General features: G+C 52.4%; 6 protein-coding genes across 6 annotated transcripts; 2 read left to right on the forward strand and 4 right to left on the reverse strand.

Moving 5' to 3' along the window:
• Positions 1-609: 609 nt before the first annotated feature.
• Positions 610-1,338, reverse strand: BBA_00045 (uncharacterized protein; the record flags this gene model as incomplete). The annotated part of the gene is made up of 1 exon (XM_008595142.1): positions 610-1,338. The coding sequence occupies one exon, from the start codon at positions 1,336-1,338 to the stop codon at positions 610-612; it is 729 nt and encodes a 242-aa protein (XP_008593364.1).
• Positions 1,339-2,978: 1,640 nt separating this feature from the next.
• BBA_00046 (glucan endo-1,3-beta-glucosidase A1-like protein) lies at positions 2,979-3,944 on the forward strand (the record flags this gene model as incomplete). Its single annotated transcript, XM_008595143.1, has 1 exon — positions 2,979-3,944. One exon carries the CDS (start codon positions 2,979-2,981, stop codon positions 3,942-3,944), a length of 966 nt encoding a protein of 321 aa, XP_008593365.1.
• Positions 3,945-5,136: 1,192 nt separating this feature from the next.
• BBA_00047 (Cel5b-like protein) lies at positions 5,137-6,402 on the reverse strand (the record flags this gene model as incomplete). Its single annotated transcript, XM_008595144.1, has 1 exon — positions 5,137-6,402. The coding sequence occupies one exon, from the start codon at positions 6,400-6,402 to the stop codon at positions 5,137-5,139; it is 1,266 nt and encodes a 421-aa protein (XP_008593366.1).
• Positions 6,403-7,978: 1,576 nt separating this feature from the next.
• Positions 7,979-8,557, forward strand: BBA_00048 (uncharacterized protein; the record flags this gene model as incomplete). Its single annotated transcript, XM_008595145.1, has 1 exon — positions 7,979-8,557. One exon carries the CDS (start codon positions 7,979-7,981, stop codon positions 8,555-8,557), a length of 579 nt encoding a protein of 192 aa, XP_008593367.1.
• Positions 8,558-9,735: 1,178 nt separating this feature from the next.
• On the reverse strand, positions 9,736-11,710 carry BBA_00049 (transporter-like protein; the record flags this gene model as incomplete). The annotated part of the gene is made up of 5 exons (XM_008595146.1): positions 9,736-9,963; positions 10,039-10,139; positions 10,218-10,617; positions 10,724-11,392; positions 11,477-11,710. 5 exons carry the CDS (start codon positions 11,708-11,710, stop codon positions 9,736-9,738), a joined length of 1,632 nt encoding a protein of 543 aa, XP_008593368.1.
• A 1,895-nt stretch (positions 11,711-13,605) lies between these two features.
• Positions 13,606-15,945, reverse strand: BBA_00050 (Cys2-His2 zinc finger transcription factor ACEI; the record flags this gene model as incomplete). The annotated part of the gene is made up of 3 exons (XM_008595147.1): positions 13,606-14,851; positions 14,903-15,141; positions 15,208-15,945. The coding sequence occupies 3 exons, from the start codon at positions 15,943-15,945 to the stop codon at positions 13,606-13,608; spliced, it is 2,223 nt and encodes a 740-aa protein (XP_008593369.1).
• Positions 15,946-19,832: the final 3,887 nt, after the last annotated feature.

Here is a 19,832-nt window from a genome sequence, read left to right on the forward strand (position 1 = left end):
GAGAGTTTGCATTGTCAAGCGTCGGGCGCCTCGCGAGACACAGGAACGGAGGAGTTGGGCGCCTCGTGAGACGAGTTTGACACTTATTAGGGCGGCTCCAGTTTGCGCACTTATTTAGATAGGTTTGATCAAACCGGGTTAGCGTCGGTCAGGGTCTTTTGGTACCTGCATTACCGTGTCACAGCTAAGTTCCGTGGTTCGTGGTTCCCTACACGGGAGAGGGTTGTTTTCTGACATGGCACTGGCGCACAATGTTTCCTCGCTGTCTAGTAAGGCTGTCAAGGCACTCGCACATATCAGAATAATTCCATGTTAGCTCCTACACGTGTCAGATGCCCTGACAGCCTTTCTAGACGGCAAGGAGACATTCTTTCGAGACAGCGTATTTTGGCCGTGTCAAAGGACAACCCCTCTTCCGCGCGCGCGCGTAGGCCTACAGTGTGTTAATAAAGGCGAAACAGACTCAAATCTGCTGGGAGACTCGCAGGGCTCGGTCTGGCTGCAATTGGGTTGGAAAACTCCCAATGAGATTGTACATCAAGATGTGTGTTGCTGCCATTACCATGGGTTGTACTACCATCGCAGGAAAGTCTCAGGCACCTGACTGATCTACAGGAACTCTTTGTCAAAGAGGTCCCAATCATGTTCAGCAGTAAAGTGTCTGGGTACTCGGCGAGGAAAAAATTCTGGAGCATCGCTGCCAATCCGGCCACCTAAGCCAAAGTCGATAAATATGATCCGTCCAGCTTCGTCCTCCATGATGTTATTCCCCTTAATGTCACCGTGACAGAAGCCTGCAGAATGAAGTCTTTGGAGTGCATCTTGGATATCGGACTTTCGTGATATTAGAGACGAGCGGCACATTTCGGATAGTCGTTTCATTCGAAAACCGCAGATCTCGCCGTTTTCTAAAATGGGCTGTTGATCGACTTGGACAACGGGTAAGGATGAGTCAAGGAGTGCCATGCTAGTAAGCAGAGCGAATTCATGCTGGATCATCTGCATGAACCCTGTATTTGAGTGTGCTAACTTTATAATGGGAAAACAAACGTTGTCTTGTATACGGACAGATCCACACGAGCCGTAGCCAAATGTCACAGATTGCGTCCAGAGTTCTCTCATGCTAGCGGTCTGGCTAATAGGGTTAACAGTGGCATCGGTAAATGTTGGGAATGCATCCAGATTAGGATATTGGTTTCCGCGTTGCCACGTGATAGAAAATGGCCTCTGGTTGTAATCCACGATAATTCCAATATGGTGAGTGGTTTCGGCTCTCTGAGGTGGCGTTATAGCTTGGGCGACTGCCTGGACGACTGGATGTGTCTCTCTGGGAGGCATACTGGGCGGATGGCATGTACCCGCTCGTATTGTGAATGGAAGTATTCCTTTTTAAAGAGGGTGCGATTGGTCGGGGATGAGTAGATAGCTGTGGTTGAACGGACGAAGTCGAAGGAACTAGATGTTCAGACGTAGTAACGATGTAGTGAACTTTGCTTCGAAAGGATGCATCACAGTCACTTGTGCGGATACGGATTTTTCTTTCGCCCGGTGAAGGTCTTGTAGAATTGCTACAGGCGCCACGCATCAGATTCTACTGCAAAGTCAAAATCTTTAAATATTTGACCAAGACTGTTGGGTTCGTCTTTACGGTCACGTCTCTTGCCGTTGACTAAAAGAATACGCCTACGCTTATTAGAATATAGTTGAATAGTTACGTGATGATTTGATATGGTTACGCATTTTGACATGGCTTTTTTCCCCGAGGACGCTAAAACTGATGCCTTGCCGCAATCTAAAGCCCTCTGTTCGGCTGTGAGAAGCCACACCCCTCCGCTGCAACCCTTCGCTACAAGACATTCCTGCAGGCACCGTCACGTTTGATCCATTGGTGGTGACCCGCTGTGACCATGGCACTATTGGCATCAAATAGTCATCTGTGCGCATCGCCTGCAACGGCCTGTCACCGTCAACGTCTCGCTTCGTATTCTTCAGCACCTGAGCACCTGAGCTTGCACCTGCACGAGAAGCTAGTCTTGCACACACAGAATCAAACCACTGTCAATGGTTGCAAGATGGCCCCCCTCGTGGCTTCCGTTGACATCAACCGGCCTTTTGCAAGTACCACACAGTGACCTACAGTACGTAATTTTTCTCGCGATGGCGGCGCAATCTAGACTCTGGCCTAAAGCGGCCACCATTGCAAACCACAAAACCTTACTGTTGCTCAGTCCTGACTCTGTCAAAAAGGAACAAACGAAGCTATGAGCACCAAGGGGTCGACTGTTAGAGAACAAAACGAATCGAAACACTATTGACCAGTCGATGGATTCGTTTCAAACACGCTGCATACTTGAGTCTTACGGATCGCTACTGTTCGCGGCCACGAGCGGACGGAAAGCTGAAAATATTGTCGAATCTGGAGTCGTGTTTCAGATTGACCGTCCCCATCTTGCTGGAATGGGCGTCGACCGGAGGATTCGAATAGGCTGAGGCGCCCTCAGTTTCTCCTCTGCGAACCGTGCGTACAGCCATTTGCTTCGACTCCACGCAGGTACCAGTATCAATCCGATGGCATATGTCTCCACTTGATGCTACCGATCCTGCCGAAGCACATGTAGTGAGCTTTGATTTGCTAGTTTTGACTTGCTAGCTTCGATGGGCTACACTTGACCGATAGGGATCGTGTAGATTGGCGCATCCCAAGTGTACCAAGGGGCTTCGCCACCAAGGTGTATTCTGCCTCTGTGCCCTCCGCACACATGGCCTGAGACGAAACTCAAAAGCCGAGTGGTGGTGGCTATCATTTGTGTAAAGGTGTAAAGGGGGCGCTTCATCTATTCTGGCCGGTCTGTTATATAAAGTGTGCCTCTTCCAAGGCTGTTCCGCAAATCGGTTTTGGTTCTGTCTGCATTCCTCTGTTTTCTGCTAATCACGTTCAACCAACGCAAGGTCACTTACAACGACACCCTCGGGCCATTATGCCTGCACCTTTCTTGACGGCCATCGTGGCCGCGCTTCTAGGCTCCAGTGTCTATGCCAACGCCGCTAACAACGGCGTTGCCGGCGTGCCGCTCCCACCAGGCTTCTCCCGTGCCCTCTTCTACGACGACTTCTCCTCCAACGGCACCCTCGACATGTCCAAGTGGAAGCATGACCTCGGCACGCAGTATCCCGGCGGACCAAGCAATTGGGGTACCGGCGAGATCCAGTCTTACACCGACTCGCCCGAAAACATCTACGTCACCCAGGAAAAGACGCTGCGCATCATCCCCATCCGCGACAACCAGGGCGGCTGGACGTCGGCTCGCATCGAGACGCAGCCCAACTGGGACTTTGGCGCCGCCGTCGGCCAGCAGATCCGCGTGGAAGCTAAGATCAAGCTAGGACAGGCCGCCGCCGACGATCAATGGGGTATCTGGCCCGCGTTTTGGTCCCTCGGCAGCACGCTTCGCGGCAACTACAACAACTGGCCGGCGGTCGGCGAGATTGACTTTTTTGAGAGCGCACACGGCCAGGCCCGCGTCTGGCAAACGCTGCACTGTGGCTCAAGTACCAGCGGCGGGCCATGCAACGAGCCCATGGGGCGCTTCAACGAGGCGGACAGCAGCATTTACAACCGTGACGACTGGAATATCTTTTCATGGGAGCTGGATCGTCGTCCTGGCACTGGCTGGACGGATGCGTGGTCGGGTCCCGAGGAGCGAATGACGTGGTTTGTCAATGACAAGCCGCTCTTTGTTCTCAAGAAGTCTGACCTTGGCAGCGACGAGACCTGGAGCCAGCTCGTCGACACTAAAAAGTTTCTTCTTCTCAATGTTGCTGTGGGTGGAAGCTTCGCCAATGCCAAGGCCAACTTCCACACGCCCACGGAGAAGACTGTTGGTGGACTGGGGGCTGCCATGGATGTTGACTATGTCGGCGTCTATGAGTCTTGGTCCCAGTAGGGCACTTTGATACGAAAAGATGGACGAATTATGTTATTTTTCTTTTTGGGATTGGCGTTCTGGGATTGGCGTTTTGGGACTTGTTTTTTTTTTTTTTTTGGCCCTCCAAGGCCAGCACAAAGCCTGGTGCGAGTGTCTGCGTCATTGCATGGGTCAAACTCTATTCTTGTTCATATATCATTATTATCTAGCATAATACGCGTTGACACAATTACCTGCGTTTCCTTTACAATGTTGCACTTGCCAATCGAAATAAATTACATGAACAAAAAATAAGCGCGGGTAAAGTAGGCGGCAAATGCCGGCGAATTATGTATGAGGTGCATGAGCAAACCTCGCCCTCGCTGCAGGGAATGCTACCCCTCAAGGTTCATTTGTCAACGCCAATTATATTCTTTTGAAGAAAGTACAGAGATGCTCGTACATCTCTTTTTTTTTCAAGTTGGCCGAAAGCTTACTGTCAACTCCAATCTCACGGCGCAAGCGTTGGCGTTTTCGCCTCGACTCACTTGCACCGGCTCGGCTTACACCGGCTCTGCCTTGCCGACTTAGAAGCAAGCAGGCAACTAAGAAAGAAAAGCTCCACGACCGTTAATGGCACATGGCATACTGGCTTCGTAATTTTCATCTGCATTGTGCAAAAATCCCTTGTTTCCCTCTCCCTTCTTTCCTTTATTGTTTCTTCTTCTCCAGTCGAGTGCATGAAGACAATGGGGACAAGATGAGATCCACGACATGGAGGAACTTACCGATATTGTGTCCCCTCTTTCGTTTATTACGTAGGGATCTGTAAATCTGAAACTCCACTGTCCAAACTGTACTACTTTTCCGCAGTGGGTCGAGGGGCTCTCGCGACTTTTTGCGTGTCGCGCGAACTGGACTGAACAGCCAAGTTTCCATGTGAATACCTTGTCATGAATCAATATACACGCTCGCGGCAAGAAATAATATGTACATGTCTGTTTAATATCTAATGTCTATGCGCTCGAATGACCATCTTCATTTGTAACCCTCTGATCGTCCAAGGATCTCGCCGCCCAACTAGCTCGTCCATGAATGTAAAAGCAACCCGAAACGCCAGTCCACATGATGCAAATGCAGCAAGTACAAGAACAAAAGCATGTGCGCAAAATATACAACATGTCCAAGGGTGAGTGCATAAAGCAGACGCCGTGCTGCCGTTTCCACAATGTTACAAAGCTGCACAGACAAAGGCCGCGGCACCAACGACGGCCAAGATGCTGATGCTTGACGAGCTCGCCGCGGCGCCTCGGGCAGGGGCGTCATTGGCGGGCGTTTGCGACGGCTTGGAGCTGGGGCTCTCGATAAAGACCGAGTCGCTCGTCTTCTGCGACGATTGAGCAGCCGACGTGGACGACTTGGACGGACGGGTCGCGGAGCTTGAAGACGGCGGCGGGCTAAGCTTGCCGTCAAAGATGTCGAGGATGCACTGCTTCATGAGCTTGTTGTCGGTATAGGCGCCGGGGGACCCGGTTGGCGTCAGCGACATGACGTAAGTGTGGTCGAGGCTGCCGGCGCTCCAGCCGACGAAGCCGACAAAAACGTCGGTGTTTTCGCTGATAAACTTGTTCTGGGCGCAAAACTTTTCCATGCACGAGTCCTCCATTGAGGCGCCCGTCTCCGAGACCATGGCGGTGCGGTTATTGGCGCGGAGCCACTTGGCAATGGTGCCAAAGCCCTCGACGTTGTCCGTGGTGCACTCGGCGTGCTGGCCGGAATTGTTGATGTCGAGGTACTTGTGCAGGTCGAGCAGCAGGCCGTCGATTGAGCCGTCCGGGTTGGTGATTTTGCTGAGGAGCTCGGCGCTCTTGTTGTCGACGAAATCGGCGGCACTGGAAAAGTTGTTGCCGGGGAGCAGGATAATCTGCGTCTTGGCGCCGGCCTTGCGGATGGCTGTGACGGCGGCCTGGCAGGTGTCGGCCCATTTGGCTGTGTCGAGGTCGTGCGGCTCATTCATGATGCCAAAGACGACCTTGTCATTGTCGGCATATTTACTGGCAATGTTGGCCCAAAGCTGCGCAAACGTGGCGTCGGAAGGACCGCCCTGGCCAATGATACCCTTGTCGAAGCGGGCGAAATTGTGCAGGTCAATCATGCAGTAGGCGCCGGTGTCGAGGCACGTCTGCATGAGCGTGTCGTAGCTCTCCCAGCCTTGCTTGTCGAGGGTGCTACCGCCCTTGGCGTTGGTGAGGAACTGCCAGGACACGGGCAGCCGGAAAATGTTGAGCTTGTCATTTTTGACGAAATGCTCCATCTGGGCCTTGCCGTCGGCACCGCCATAGTTTTTGAGGGGCAGGCCGATCTTATCGAGGGGGCAGCTGCCGTCAATGTCGCAGCCAAAGTCGATGCCGGACAAGGCGACGCCGAGATACTGAAGCTTCGCGGCAGCGCCGGCGGCGAGGGCCAGTACCGTGGCAGCACTCGTCAAAGAGCGCATGATTGCGGAGATATGTATTTGTAAAGATATATCTCCTTGTTTGCCGTGGGGGTAGAGAGAGCTGTCGAATACAAGGTGCTCGTTTGCAAGTCAGGCGTTATGAATGCAGGCGACGGATTAACCGAAAAGCAATGATTAGGCCGGTAATATAGAGTCTAAACAAACTACCGGCAAACGCAAAGAAGAAATAAAGTCGGCGAGGAAATATGAAGAGCGAATGTCGTGAGTGGTGGCTAAATGTCTTGACTGATCTGATGCATGTAGGACGGCGTAACGAGAGGATGGTGCTTGGAATATTAGGTAGTCTCTGACGTAGGCTCTCGAGAACAGAAGCTAGCACCCGAGACTAGGTAGGCGAAAGGGACGCACTGTGAGAAGTAGCAGAAAGCAGAACCAAGAATATGAAAGAACAGAGACTGAACAAGGGGCGCAGGCAGTGGGTTTTTATTTGAGTCGTGGGGTGGTCATGACCTGCTTGTTTCGTATTTGGGAGGCCGAGGAGAAAGAGCTGACGTCGTCAGCGGTTGGCGAGGCTGGCTATGGGGCGAATGGAATCGTAGCCTTTCTGGGCTCATGTGTATCCGTATTCCCAATTCTTACGGAAATTTTAGTTACTACCTTTTGCTTGGCTCCAAGTCGATAAATTGAAGAGGCTAGCTTGACAGCCTGTTTGCGGCGGATACGCAGCCGGGTGATCAATAATGACCCTAGCAACCTAATACTGTAAGTTGTCACCGCAGTGGGCCCGGCTGTCGTATTTGGAGCTATTTTTACCCTTAAATTTTTTTTTTTTTCTTCTTCATTCTTCCCAGCACCAACGTCCGAGACGTCACAGCCACCGTTGGGGGGGCCTTTTGCAGTTTAGTTTGACAGGATTCTCAGCCTGCGCTACAGTGACAGGATGAAGCAACCAATGACCGTGGTCGTCGTGTTAGCCTCTTAAGCAGTCCCCTCAAACAAGTCTGACAAGTCTGAAATACGACACACGTCAATGCCCCCACAGTCAACTACCTACGTTACACGTACAACGGGCCGCTGCACTGTAACCACTAAAAAGGCTCCTCTGGTACGAGATGCCCAGCCGCATGCTAGCGCCATTTGGGCAATCCTGTAGCCTGGCCTGGCAACTGCTAGCCTGTAGTCTGCAGGTAAGCAGATGAGGTGGCTGTGCGGCCAGCCATTGTCATTTGAATCAGCCCATTGCGAGTACGTCGAGGTTTGCTGCACATGTGCATTTTTCCGTCGTCAAATCTTGCAGAAATGTGCGGGGTGCATGTTTGTCAACCTGTTGACCGGCAGTGTGGTCTGGCCAATCAGCACTCGGTCCGATTTTTTGGCCTGGCCAGAAAATGGTTGGTGACGGAATCACCATGAAACCTTGAAGCCACTTCATCCGCCAACAATGCAATCATATTCGGCATGAGTTGCTACTCTGTGCCAAGCGCCTTGACTAGTGACCACTGAACATCTCACACGGCACCCGTGAGCCAATAGACGACACCTTTGATGGATCCCGTCCTCTCCAGACCAAACACAGTAAGGCTGTTTTAAACTTATTTTCAGAAACAAAGAAAGAATGTCTCTCACCCACGTCGATCCCGACAACGTCTTCTTCACCTTTTCCCGCCTCCGGCCTCAATTCTCCTGCGGCCGCCGCGTCCAGGACACCCTCGACGCCATCCTCCGCGACGACCTGCGCGCCCAGGACCTGCCCCCCATCAGCGTGCTACTCGACCCGGCCACCGGCCACCTCTTTAGCCTCAACAACCGCCGCCTCTACGTTTTCAAAGCCTTGCGCGCCGCGGGCCGGCTGGACGCGGTGCCGGTGCGCATCAAGCCTGTGCCGCAGACGAAGCGCATGCGCGACAAGTACACGTCGCACAAGTGCGCCAAGGTGGCACGACTCATGCTGGAGCGCGAGGCGGTCGAGCAGCTAGGGGAAGATGGCGAGGTCGAGGGCGTGAATAGCGAGGGCGAGCAGGAGGAACGGGGAGACCAGGAAGATGTGGAGGCGGATACTGCGACTGCGACTGCGTCTGCGGCGGTCCCGAGTAAGAAGCCATCCAAGCCTGTCCGAAACATGGACGACTGGACGGATGAAGAGGACATAGGAAAGAAGAAAAAGGGAGCACGGGGTAAAAAGGGCCGTCGATAAGCGTGATTTTGAGTCCTAAAGATCAAGCGTTGAAGCATTTTTCAAAACATTTGGACATATCCTCGCAGGCTACATACCCCGCATCCAATCGCGCAGCAAAGCTTGACAACCACGCCAGTCCTTGTCAAACTTGCCTCTATTGAATACGGAATTACATTGCCCATCGACGCAAAGTCTACAAGACTCGTTTGTCAGGTATTGCCAAGATACTCGACGATCCTACCAGTAATTTTTGCATCAGCCCGCCCCACGAGAGAACTTCTGACACTGCCACGCCCCCGTCCGGTACGAGATGACTCGTCGCCCTCGCACCAGCGAATCGACAACGACCCGCCTCCAACATCTGCGACGCACCTCGGACCTGCATGCGTGTCCCTCAAACACGGGCCAATTTTACGCCCAGGCATTCTCCTCATCCCCCTCACTTTACCTGCATTCCTCGACGCCTGCTTCGCATCGCCCCCCCCACACTTACGTCTGTGTCTGCGGATATACCTGTCATCACCGTATTGGTGTTGTTGCTGGACAACCGCCCCGATGTCGTCGTACTCATCAGAGTGCTTGTCCGCGGCTGTGGTTGCCATACGCGGTCGCCAAGGGAGCAGCCTAGATAATACGAGGACGCGGCCTCGGACCGCTTCGATGTCTGTCTAACATCTACACGACACAATTTCACTCGTAGCTGCTACATGGCGGAGCATTGTCCGGAAGCTGGGCGCTCGCTCGCTACCGTAGCAAAGTAATTGACTCTCCGAGCGCTGCGAGTTTGGAGAAATCGCGAATGCTGGAATCGTAGGCATTGCAGCTCGAAATCGGTAGCGGCCTCGGCAACTGGCCGGCACGAAGCGAGACGCAAGGGACGTGCATTTTCTGAACAGTGCGTATCATTGGCAAAAAAAAAGAAAAAAAAAAGAAAGAGAGAGAGAGAGAGAATAGGCGACGATGCTAGACTGTTGACAATGTATCAAAGACAGGAAAGTAGGCCCAATGACCTTCTTCCTCTTCTCGGCTTTTGCGTATATTTTCAGATTTCCTCGCATTTGCGCGTATCTATACCATGTCCTCACTCTATCTGTTTTATACCGTTCTTTCTGTCGAATACAGATTCTACCAAATCTAATAAAATGTTTCACAAGCTTTTCTCGAATGACTGCGTTGATGAAAACCACGCGTGTGTATCAGTGCGCGAATCTAAAGTCTAGTCTCTTGCTTCCCTTTTCTGTCGTCGTGTCGACGTAGTCACGCTTCTCGTCCGGTGTCATTCTGTCCCATTTAGCCGTCTTTGTCTTGTTGCGCCACATGTAGTATCCCTTGATTGATAGAGTAAAGACGGCGTTCCAAGCAATGATGCCCAGAATCGCCGAGTTGCCCCGTCGGTAATGGGGCTTATCGTCCTCTCGGTAAATCTTTGTCTCCGGGTTAGCATACAAACTTCTCATCAGCTCGCAACTGCGGATGATTTTTTTTTTTTTTGGTCTCACATTTGAAGCAATGATGCTGCCCGCTTGCACGCACATGTTGTACACTGCGCTGCCGACTGTTCTCCCAGCCACAGATCCGGCATTGCGCGACGTTAGTGAGACTAGAACAGAGACCCGTATTAGCAACTACAAAGACACGATGACAGGAAACAGATTTTTCCCGCAAAAAGACTACATACCAATGATGGAATGGACATAGGGGAAGCCAATGACGAGAACAGTCAGAGCATAGCGTTCCCAGCTGCCCGCATTGTCTGGCAAAAGGCGCAGAGACAAGACCAGCGGAAACAGCCAGACGGAGCTGAAGAGTACGACGAGGAAGCGGTTATTGATCCACTCCGATATGCGCGTCCAAAAGATTAGCTGGATCGCAAAGAGCACGTAGCCGGGAATGGTGAGAAGGTTGGTCTGGAACGTGTCAAAGCCTAGCTGACGGAGCGTGAGCGTGAGGTAGTTTTGGATCGGGGCGACGGGCTCTAGGATGGTGAAGCCGAGGAGGTAAATGGGCCACAGGTCAAAGTCGGACAGGGCCTGCCAGAGCAAAGGTATACTCAGGCCTTGACGGTTGTGCATGCCGCCCTGTGTTATAGCCAATATCAGCAAGGGGGGATTCGGGGGGGCAGCATTCAGGTTACGACAATGTGCAGAGAGAAAAAAAAAGGAGAAGGAGTCTGGTTTTACGAACCTTGCTAGGATCATCGCGTAGAATGCGATTGACCATGATGATTTCCTCGCGCTCATCAAACCACCCGTCTTTGCCGCGCAGCCACCCGGCCGTCTGCGTCGGGCTCGGTGGGAGGTAAAACCACGAAACCACGCCAATCAGCGCCGTCAGCCCTCCCTCGAGCACAAACAGCCAGCGCCAGCCCTCCCAGCCGCCGATGCCGCGCATGTGCAGGATGCCGTACGCCAAAAACGCCGAGATGATGGGCGTCAGGTTGCTCGCCGTGTAAAAGTAGCTGACGCGAATCGGCAGCTCCTTGCTGTCGTAAAAGTACGACAGGTACAGGATGGCGTCGGGAATGAAGCCGCCCTCAAAGGCTCCTAGAAAACCGCGCGTGATGAAGAAGCCGGTGCGCCCGCGAATGACGCACTGCAGCATGGCGACGGTGCTCCAGAGAATCATTTGCGCGGGCACCCAGACGTCCGGGCCGAGCTTCTTGGAAATCATCTGCGAAGGCAGCTCGGCAAAGAGGAAGCCGAGGTAGAAGATGGTCATGCCCAGGTTGTAGTCGTTGGTGGTGAGGTGCAGGTCCTTAAGGAAGTTGTCGGCGAGGGCGTTGGAGATGTTGCCGCGGTCGAGCTGCAGCGCAAAGAACATGAGGCAGACCCATGAGCAGATGCGGTAGTCGAGCTATATACCACCTCAGGTTAGATGTTGTCTTTTCTTGTTCCAAAGTAAGAGAAGAATTGGAAAAAAAGAGAGAGAAATGCTCACCTTTCGAACTAGACGCTTCTCTTCTTTCGGTGTCCATTCGGCTTTGGGATCGTACCGGTGACGGCCCTCATACTCGGGAATAGGCTCATAGTGCTGCGCCGAGCCGCCATTGACAAAGACGTTGCCGTACAGGCGGTCCTTGGCAGATGCCTCGGACGTGCTGGCCGAGTCCGAGTTGCTGCCCAGATTGTCGAGCGCCGTTATGGCAGGCTCGCTTCCCGTCTTGGAACCCATGCTTTTTTGTCCTTTCGCCTGGTGACTGGGGACAACTCGAGGTCAGGGCACTGAAATTGGCTTTTTTTTTTCTTCTCGTCTGAAAGGTTTAGCGTTACGATTGGGTAGATATACTACGGCTACAACTCTGTAAAGCAGCCTTGACTGCGGGATGGGCGCGGCGACGGCGCCCATGATGCCATCGCATCCTTGTCTAACCCTATCTATCCCAACTCAAGCCTCTACAAGCAGCCTATTCTTAACGCCTTCCCCGATCGCCACTTGGTCGGCCAACTAGATGTCTTGATTTGCAAAAGTTGACCAGGTCTGCCCCCGCAAGCTTGCAGCGCATCGTTTGCGTTGCGACATTGAGGAGCGCTCTAGCAATATGGCGTCGTGGGGCGGCCCGATCACGTCAGTTTCAAAGCACCCCAAGCACGCAACTTTTGGTCAACGATTGGGAGGGGGAATCCAGTGGTAGCCTATCTCGGGCTTTTGCATTGATCAATACCATGTTAAAATGTGAGAAAAGCACTCGCTCGCGCATTGAAAGGCTCCGGGGGGGGGCTCCATCGGCGCAGCATCGGCGCGCCGGCTGTATCTTGTACGTCCAGGTCCAGACCAGTAGCGGCGCGGTCATTGCCCGAGAAAAGGGGAAAAGACAAGGATAAATATCTCACAAATGGTCAATCTATTGCTTTATAGCTTTATCAATCATTATGCTACGTCGTTGTGGAGTGCATGCGATGGTTATGTCTGCTGCACGTCATCCGTCACAACAATGATGAGCAGTAATGGTCTTGTATTTTCCGCCCCGAGATTCAGCTCGATACTTCCAATACTGAAATACACCAAATTGTATTGGTAAATGCTTATTGATCCGGGTGCCATTAAACTTGATTGGCGTTGACGAGAATCATGCGCCGCTGGTGAAACGGCTCCTCAAGCAGGCACGCAGTCATTCTGGCCCGAGAATTTCATTGCCATTAAACTGCAACCTGATGCTTTCTCGACAGCACCGACATTACTGTAACAAGCATGCTGTAACGAGCATGCCGTTGCCCCGGCTGATCCTGCTGCTGCGGAAGACGTGCTCCCGAGCGCGTTGGAGAAAGCCAGGAGAGTGTGCTGGCAACGAGGCTAGCGAGGTCGAGGTTGGCAATTGCAGCTAAAGAGCAATTCTCAGTTTCTCAATATCAGCCTCTAACTAGTCACTTTAATATACAGCCAATATACAACGCAGTTTTCTCTAATGCGCTCCCCCGCCAACGTACAGCGGAAACAGCAATCTGCGACCCGGTAATGGGATAACACGCCCGCTCTAACGATTACGTACGAAAAGCATTTAATTATAAATTCGACCTGTTTACTAGTTCTCTGCTTCTGAATCAAAAAGTGGCCCAGCGGCACTCCTGGTAGGAGGTTCATGTAGAAGCGACTATAGGCGTAATGTGCGTCGGCTCACCTGTCGCTTGTCCATTTTTAATTATTTGGCTGGACAGATATATGCAAAGGCATTATCTACAAGCGTAGTATATATCACAGACGTCAATCTAAACGTGGGCCAGGCACTTGAGCTCGCGCGACGTAGTTGCGACCTCACCTTTGAAGATCGCCTCTGCCAAATCTAATCGGATACTGTGCAAGGCTTGTGGCAGTATGTATCCGTATGTACTTAATAATTTCACCTTTCACAACATATCACGGACTCTGACACATGGTGCAATCTGCGTACGCAAAAGAAAACATTGTTCCTGCGCTACTATCTATCTAGTTGCAAAAATTGCAATACAAATTGACTTCCGCTTGCGCTTAAAACATTAATTCGTGACGGCTACTCTCTTTTTTCGAGCACCGTGAAACAAAGATATACAACAAAACGCACTGTGCCGTTTGGGCAAAAGCAATCTTGTAGATTAGGCCTGGAAAATACTATAATCCAGAGTGTCCAGAGCGTTCAAATCCATGGGAGCAAACATTTCCGGCTGGGTGTTTTGGGAGAAGCCCATATTGGCACTTGGCAGCTCTCCAAACAGCGACTGTGCTTCGTTGAACTTGCCAGCACTGTTGTCATAGAGCTGAAAATCGACGTCCTCGCCACCAAACGAGCCGTCAAAAGCCTCGTCCATGTCACGTAAAGACACTGGAGTGTAGAGCATAGTGTTGCCCTGGCCAGTTGGTGAGAAGTGCGTGGGAACCTCCATAAGAGGGACGGCGGTGGGCGGTGCCATGAGAATATCGGGCATCTGCCCATGAATCAATTTGTGGTAGAATTGCTCCGCACTAGGCATGTGCGGAGGAAGCTGCATTCTCGCAGCGTAGATGTCTTCGTCGTTGATGATGAAGGTGGACCCATTCTGGTACGGAGGGTACTGCTCGTACGAAGAGGCTGAGGAAGAGGGAGACTGGTTCTCGACTAGGTCCATGGTATCGATGTGCTCGGGAACACGTTCGACTGAGGCCAGCCAGTCTGAATCGTCCGGATACATGGGGAAGTCGGCAGGCATGTCCTGGAGCACGTTGTCCTGAGGCGGTGTTGGCACACTATAGCTGGGAGTGGTCATGGGAGGCGACAGGTTGGTAATGGCAGGAGTACCCTCGTCCGCAGGCTTCAAGGGCAGCTTCTTGCCGCTGGACTTGGTGCGCACGTAGACCCAGCCGTGTGCCTTTTCCATGTGCTGCTTGCAATTGGATTCACGCTTTGATTTATAGGCGCATGGCTTATAAGTACACTCGTACATGGCGGGAGCGTCCGAGTGCTTGTCGTTGACATGCCGATCCATTTCCTTCTCGGTGGGCCAGCCATAGTTGTGGTACTTGCAGGTGGAAAATGGGCACTTCCAAGGACGAGAGTGAGTCTTCTCGTGCTTGGTCAGGTCGCAAGGACGCTTGAACTCCTTGTTGCAGCCAGGCTCGCGGCACTTTTTGGGAGCGAGCTCTTCGGGGGTAGCGTTCTTCTTGCGGCGAGCCATAGACCGCATGATCTCCTCGTCATCGTCGGACTTCTCGCTGAGGCAGCGCTTGAGCTTGATGGGGGCCTCTTTCAAATCAACAGGCTCACCAGTAGCCATGGAGAAGGCAGTACCATCCTTCTTGACGCGAACGAATTCAGCTGGACGGCCATTCACGCAAGGGCCTCCATGTAGGCGAAGGATATCTCCTCTAAATGAGGAATTAGCAGAGTGGTCCAGAGGCACCAAACGTGGCACATACTCATCGATTCCGATGCCTGCGGGGAGGTCACCAATATCCTTGGTTGCGAGCAGTCTGCCGTAGTATTCAAGTTGCTCTTTTAGGTCGATGGTTGCGATGCGGTCGGCGATATATCCGCCGCTGTAAGGACGGTCGCCAGGTCGAACTCGTTCGTTTTCATGGATACATTCGAAAGTGGTTGCAACGCAAATGATCGAGGTGAGATAGAAATCGACGCAGAGAGCTCTGGGTGTTGCTCGCTTTTTCAGGAGCAGATTTCGATAAGCATCATTCCAAACGCCAACGTCAGTTGAGAGCTGACTTACCCTAGCTATTTGTTCGAGCGCCTTCTCAACATCCCGCAAACAGGTTATGTCCTTGGAATGGATACGGGAATAGATATCCAGCACGATAGTCTCAAAGGGTTTGAGACTGGGCTTTTGCAAGAGAGGATGAAGCGTGTGATCGCGGATGATATTCACGGCCTTAGTGCTGAGCGCGGGTGCATGGTGTGTATTGCTGGCGGCAGCGGTTCTTGTAGCCGCTTGTTTTTTTGTAATTTTCTTGGGAAAAGTATCGGCAGCGGAAACCTTATCGTTTATCGAGGCAATCGAGGTCCCGAGGCCGCTGTCAGAAGCGTGGTGTCTATTGCGGCCCACTGAGCGCGGACGCAGAACCGGGCGCCCCTGTTCTTTGGCCATGGCTGGGTCGACGACAGGAACATGGAAGAAATCACGAGGTATAGGGGTAGCAGTATCGCTGAGGGTCGACTCTTTTTTTGGTTTCGAGTCCGACAAAGAAATATTTCCAAGAGCCTTGTCAATGTCTTCGATGGTGGTCAAAATCATACGACGACGGTTGGCGGACACGTCGTTCAGGTGAGACTGAGAGCGTGTGAGACGAGGTGGAAGATAGCCGTCGTCAAGGCTGTGAAAGTTGGGTGATGAAGGAGAGTGAAAGGTGGCACCCTTCTGGAGAGAGGTGACAGCCTTGGTTGTCATTTTGTTTTCAGCGATGGGCTCGGAACGAGTCATCATTCTGCGGCGCGGGTTGGAAAAGGACATGTTGAACGAGAGTTTCGGGCGGGCAAGCCAGCTCGTAAGTCCAATATGCAAGAAGCTAGTGGCCAAAAGATATGGTTAGCCCAAGATGGTTTGGCTCGGTCTGGGATGCAGAAAGGGTGGGTGTGAGTCACAAGTCGGAATCTCGACACAAGTGGTGACCGTTGGGGAAGTGACTGGGGGAGGAAAGAAGAGAGAGCGGGACCGGGCTAGGATATAAAGGCGAAATGGAATAGTTAGGGGGGGCGTGCGGTGTGTGTGAAATCAAACCGTCAATGTGATGACGGTGTAAGGCCTGCGTCGGCTTCTTTCTTACCCAGTCGACGAACTAACGCGCACTGGTGATTCGCCCACCAAAGGCAATCAACGGAACCGAAGGGATGTAAAAGTGAGTATCAAATGGTCGATGAGCGTCAAAGTGGTAGAGTCGAGAGCGGCAGGCAGCGTAGCAGGAAGCTTTGAGGCGTGAACCGAAAGAGGTCGGCAAACACGGTGGCGAACGAAGGGGCACGAGAGTGCGGAAAAGGCGGGAAAGCGAGTTGTTAAATATAGCAAAGAGTGCGGGCAACGAAAAAGACAATGATAATCGGCCAATAGCAGCGACGGCTGGCAGCAGACGACGAGTAACGATCCGAGTAGCGACGAGATGAACCAGCTGTGTGGCCTGAGGTTGTGCGTGCGTGTGATGGGCAGAACAGCGTTGGACGATGAAAGGAGCGGGAGCGGACGACGAGAGAAGAGAAGAGGTGATGATGTACTCTACCAACGACAGCAAGAAAAGTGGGAATCTCCAGCCCGCTGGCGCTGCTGCCTAGACTAGGGCCAAAAGCGGACTAGTGTCAAATTGAGACCAAGGAGAATGTTAATAATACTGACAGTCTGCGACAGGCCTTTACCAGTATTTTGCGTTGGGGCAACAGTCCTCGGTACAAGCTGTACTAACAGTTTTTCAAGCTGCTGCAGCTTCGGACATGGCACCACCCAGCGGTCCGGGGCGGATTTGTTGACACTGTTGGGCCGCTTACTCTCTTCCAACGTCTTCCGTCTCTCACATTTCTGCAGTGGTGTCATACCCGGATGGCGGGTTCTCTCTGCTCCTCTCCCGTCTCTTGGTAGTGTTAGAAGTACTCCTCACACCTTGCCAGCATCATCACACATCCCAAGCCACCCGCGCGCGCCAACAGCGCCCAGTGCAGCAACAACCAGCAAATTGGCATTGTTCCTGCCAGCAAACAAACTCAGATGCAGAGCACGAGCCAGCACAAACTAATTATAAGGATCAAATATCAAATGTCGGCTGCTTCAGAGTCGCTGCATTCTGATGCTCTCGGCCCCCCCCCTCCCAGTCCTCCACCTCCATTATTTCTCTCCGTCTGCGACGCACACGGCGCTGCGGACTTTGCATAGAGCTAGCGGCGAGCATTGCGCAGCTCTCGCCGTATGTAAGCCTACCGAAACGCCTTGTTGACCATTTTGGCACTTGGCTGTCCCCCCCCCCGCGCCCCTGGTCTACCAAGATCCATGCCCAGCCTGTACGAGGCCACTGATACAGTGCGACGTGTCTACTCCGTACAGACTCTACAAGATCCTCTGTCAGGAAAGGGAAATCACACATAGTTACGGCTGCTAAAGAAAACAATCGAAATTTTTATAATCTGTCATGATAGTGTTTCCCTCAATCTCTTTCGGTCAAACTCCTCTAAATTAATTACCGGGTATGAGAAACCTCGGTTTTGACACATCCGCCTCACACTGTAAGCCAAAAGGGTGTCACGCCGTCAAGTTCTCCCCCCCCCCCCCCCCCCCCCTTCTTCCTGGGTTGTCCCATGTCTCGCCCACCGGAAGTGGTGTGTCTGCTTCCCGACCCGAGCTCTTTGTTTTTTCGGGTAACCACACCATTGTGAATTCAACCCTTCAGCTCCAGCGCGCCACAGCTCCCTGGCCTCTCAACTCTGCAACAGACCTTCAAAGACGCATGTCTGGACAGGCATCGGTTGCGCCAGGTCACAGTGCATGCGGCCCATCGTCGTGTCTCCGCTTGGTAGGGCTGGCGTACGCTGCCCAGACAGATCACGCAGTGCCACGTCTCATTATTAATATGCACTTTGAGCGCCATGAAGATCAAGTCGACGTGCGGAGTAGCAGGAATCGGAGCTCCCCATTTGTGTGACTTGTCAATCTGTCTCCCGGCTTGATTCCCTCGCTCTGACCTTTCCACTCCCGAGCGTCCAACCTGAGGCGCTGACGACATGTCCGTCTCTTCGTCTGCCATGAGCCTACCTGCCTACAACGAGCTGAATACCTCCCCAGAAATCCCGGCCAATAATCGCCCAGTTTATCATGAAGCCTGTTGATGTGGCTCGTCGTACGCTCCACATCTACCGTTCGCCCCAGCCTGGGCAAACGCTAGCCCAAGGCACCAACATTCCCAGCGCCGAGTCACCAGGCTGCCAGATTATCCGCGACCCAGCATGGACATGTTTTGCATCGAAACCGGGAAGTTATACAGCTGCCCGTGTGACTCGAGTTGTAAAATAAGCGCAAGATCGTACGGCTCAGCTCGGTTCATGCGTTCTTCGGCTGCTCGGAGACACAGGCCCATCTCGAGAGCCTAGCCAGATCGTGGGCATTCCTGAGGTGTAGACTCCATGTATTAACCCGCCATGCGGCGTCTTTGCTGTCTATAGACAACTACATAGTGCTTTAGTACCCCATATTGCGGTCTACGAACTCAAAGGTCGACTGATGTGCGTGACGCAAAGTCTTTGTAATAGCTCCGTAGCCCTATAGCTTATGAGTGTACGGTATCTGTAGGGTACCTAGCCACGACCGATTACGAGCCCAAGTCTGTGTTTGCCGTAGCCATAGTAAATGGGCTATGGTCTCTTTACGAACTGCAAGGAGCTACTGGAAAATTACTCCGGTGCGGTGGTAATCCAGTTCCAAGAAAAACACGATAAACTGCAAATACAGCGGCGATGCTTCTACCCTGCCAAATTTGCATTGTCAGACGCTAACGTCGGCCAACACGCAGGGAGCCAAACTTGGCAGTAGCCTTGCACCATGCTGATACTGATAAGCAGTGGTTCATCGGCAGAGAGTCACGAACTCAACTACAAGGAAGCGAAAGCATAGAGCTATTCCACTACATTTCTTCTACTTTACCATGGCTGGGGCCTTGGTTTTTCTCACTTGCTTCTATACCACGTGCAATCAGTGCTTGCTTGGAGACGGAGAGAACATCTTCATTGCCAACACAGAGCCGCCTGTCGCCACCCATCTCAGCCCGTCATAGCCCGCGCTGAGAAATCGAATTATATTAAAACCCTAACTTGAGACCCGGATGCTGTTCAAAGAGGAAAAATTGCGCTGACAATGTTACGGCATCTTGCAACCAGGGCAAGGCGAGTTCGAGTGCGTCACTGATGTCCTAGATGTACGGCGGCAACGAAAAAAAAAAAGGTTCGCCACTGAAGAAGTCTAGGTCTTTCAGAAACATTCAATCCCCCCCAATCACCGAGTTTCGGTATCTCGCGCACGGCATTTTTGGCAGACAACATTGAGCTCCTCTCAACCTGCCTCTGCGCGAGCTCGGGCACAACAATGTAGGACAAAGGGCGCCGTCTCTGCGTCTGACCTGAACTTAAATAACCCTGCCTTCAGTCACGGTGTTACTGTGACAGCCCGCGAGTAGGCTCAAAGACTGTCATGGCTTTGTGGATTTTATACAGCACCAAGAAAGACTGGTGCCGGACGCTGCAGAGTTTCGAATAAATTGAGCCGCTTACCTATGACGAATTCGAGGTTAATCTCAGTCAGACTCGCAAAAGCCTCAACAACGGCGCAGAAAATTCCGCAGAAATTCCGTCGACGAGCTGAAAGACTTACAG

Source organism: Beauveria bassiana (assembly GCF_000280675.1).
Source record: "Beauveria bassiana ARSEF 2860 unplaced genomic scaffold BBA_S00001, whole genome shotgun sequence".
In the NCBI taxonomy this organism is placed as follows: Eukaryota; Fungi; Ascomycota; class Sordariomycetes; order Hypocreales; family Cordycipitaceae; genus Beauveria; species Beauveria bassiana.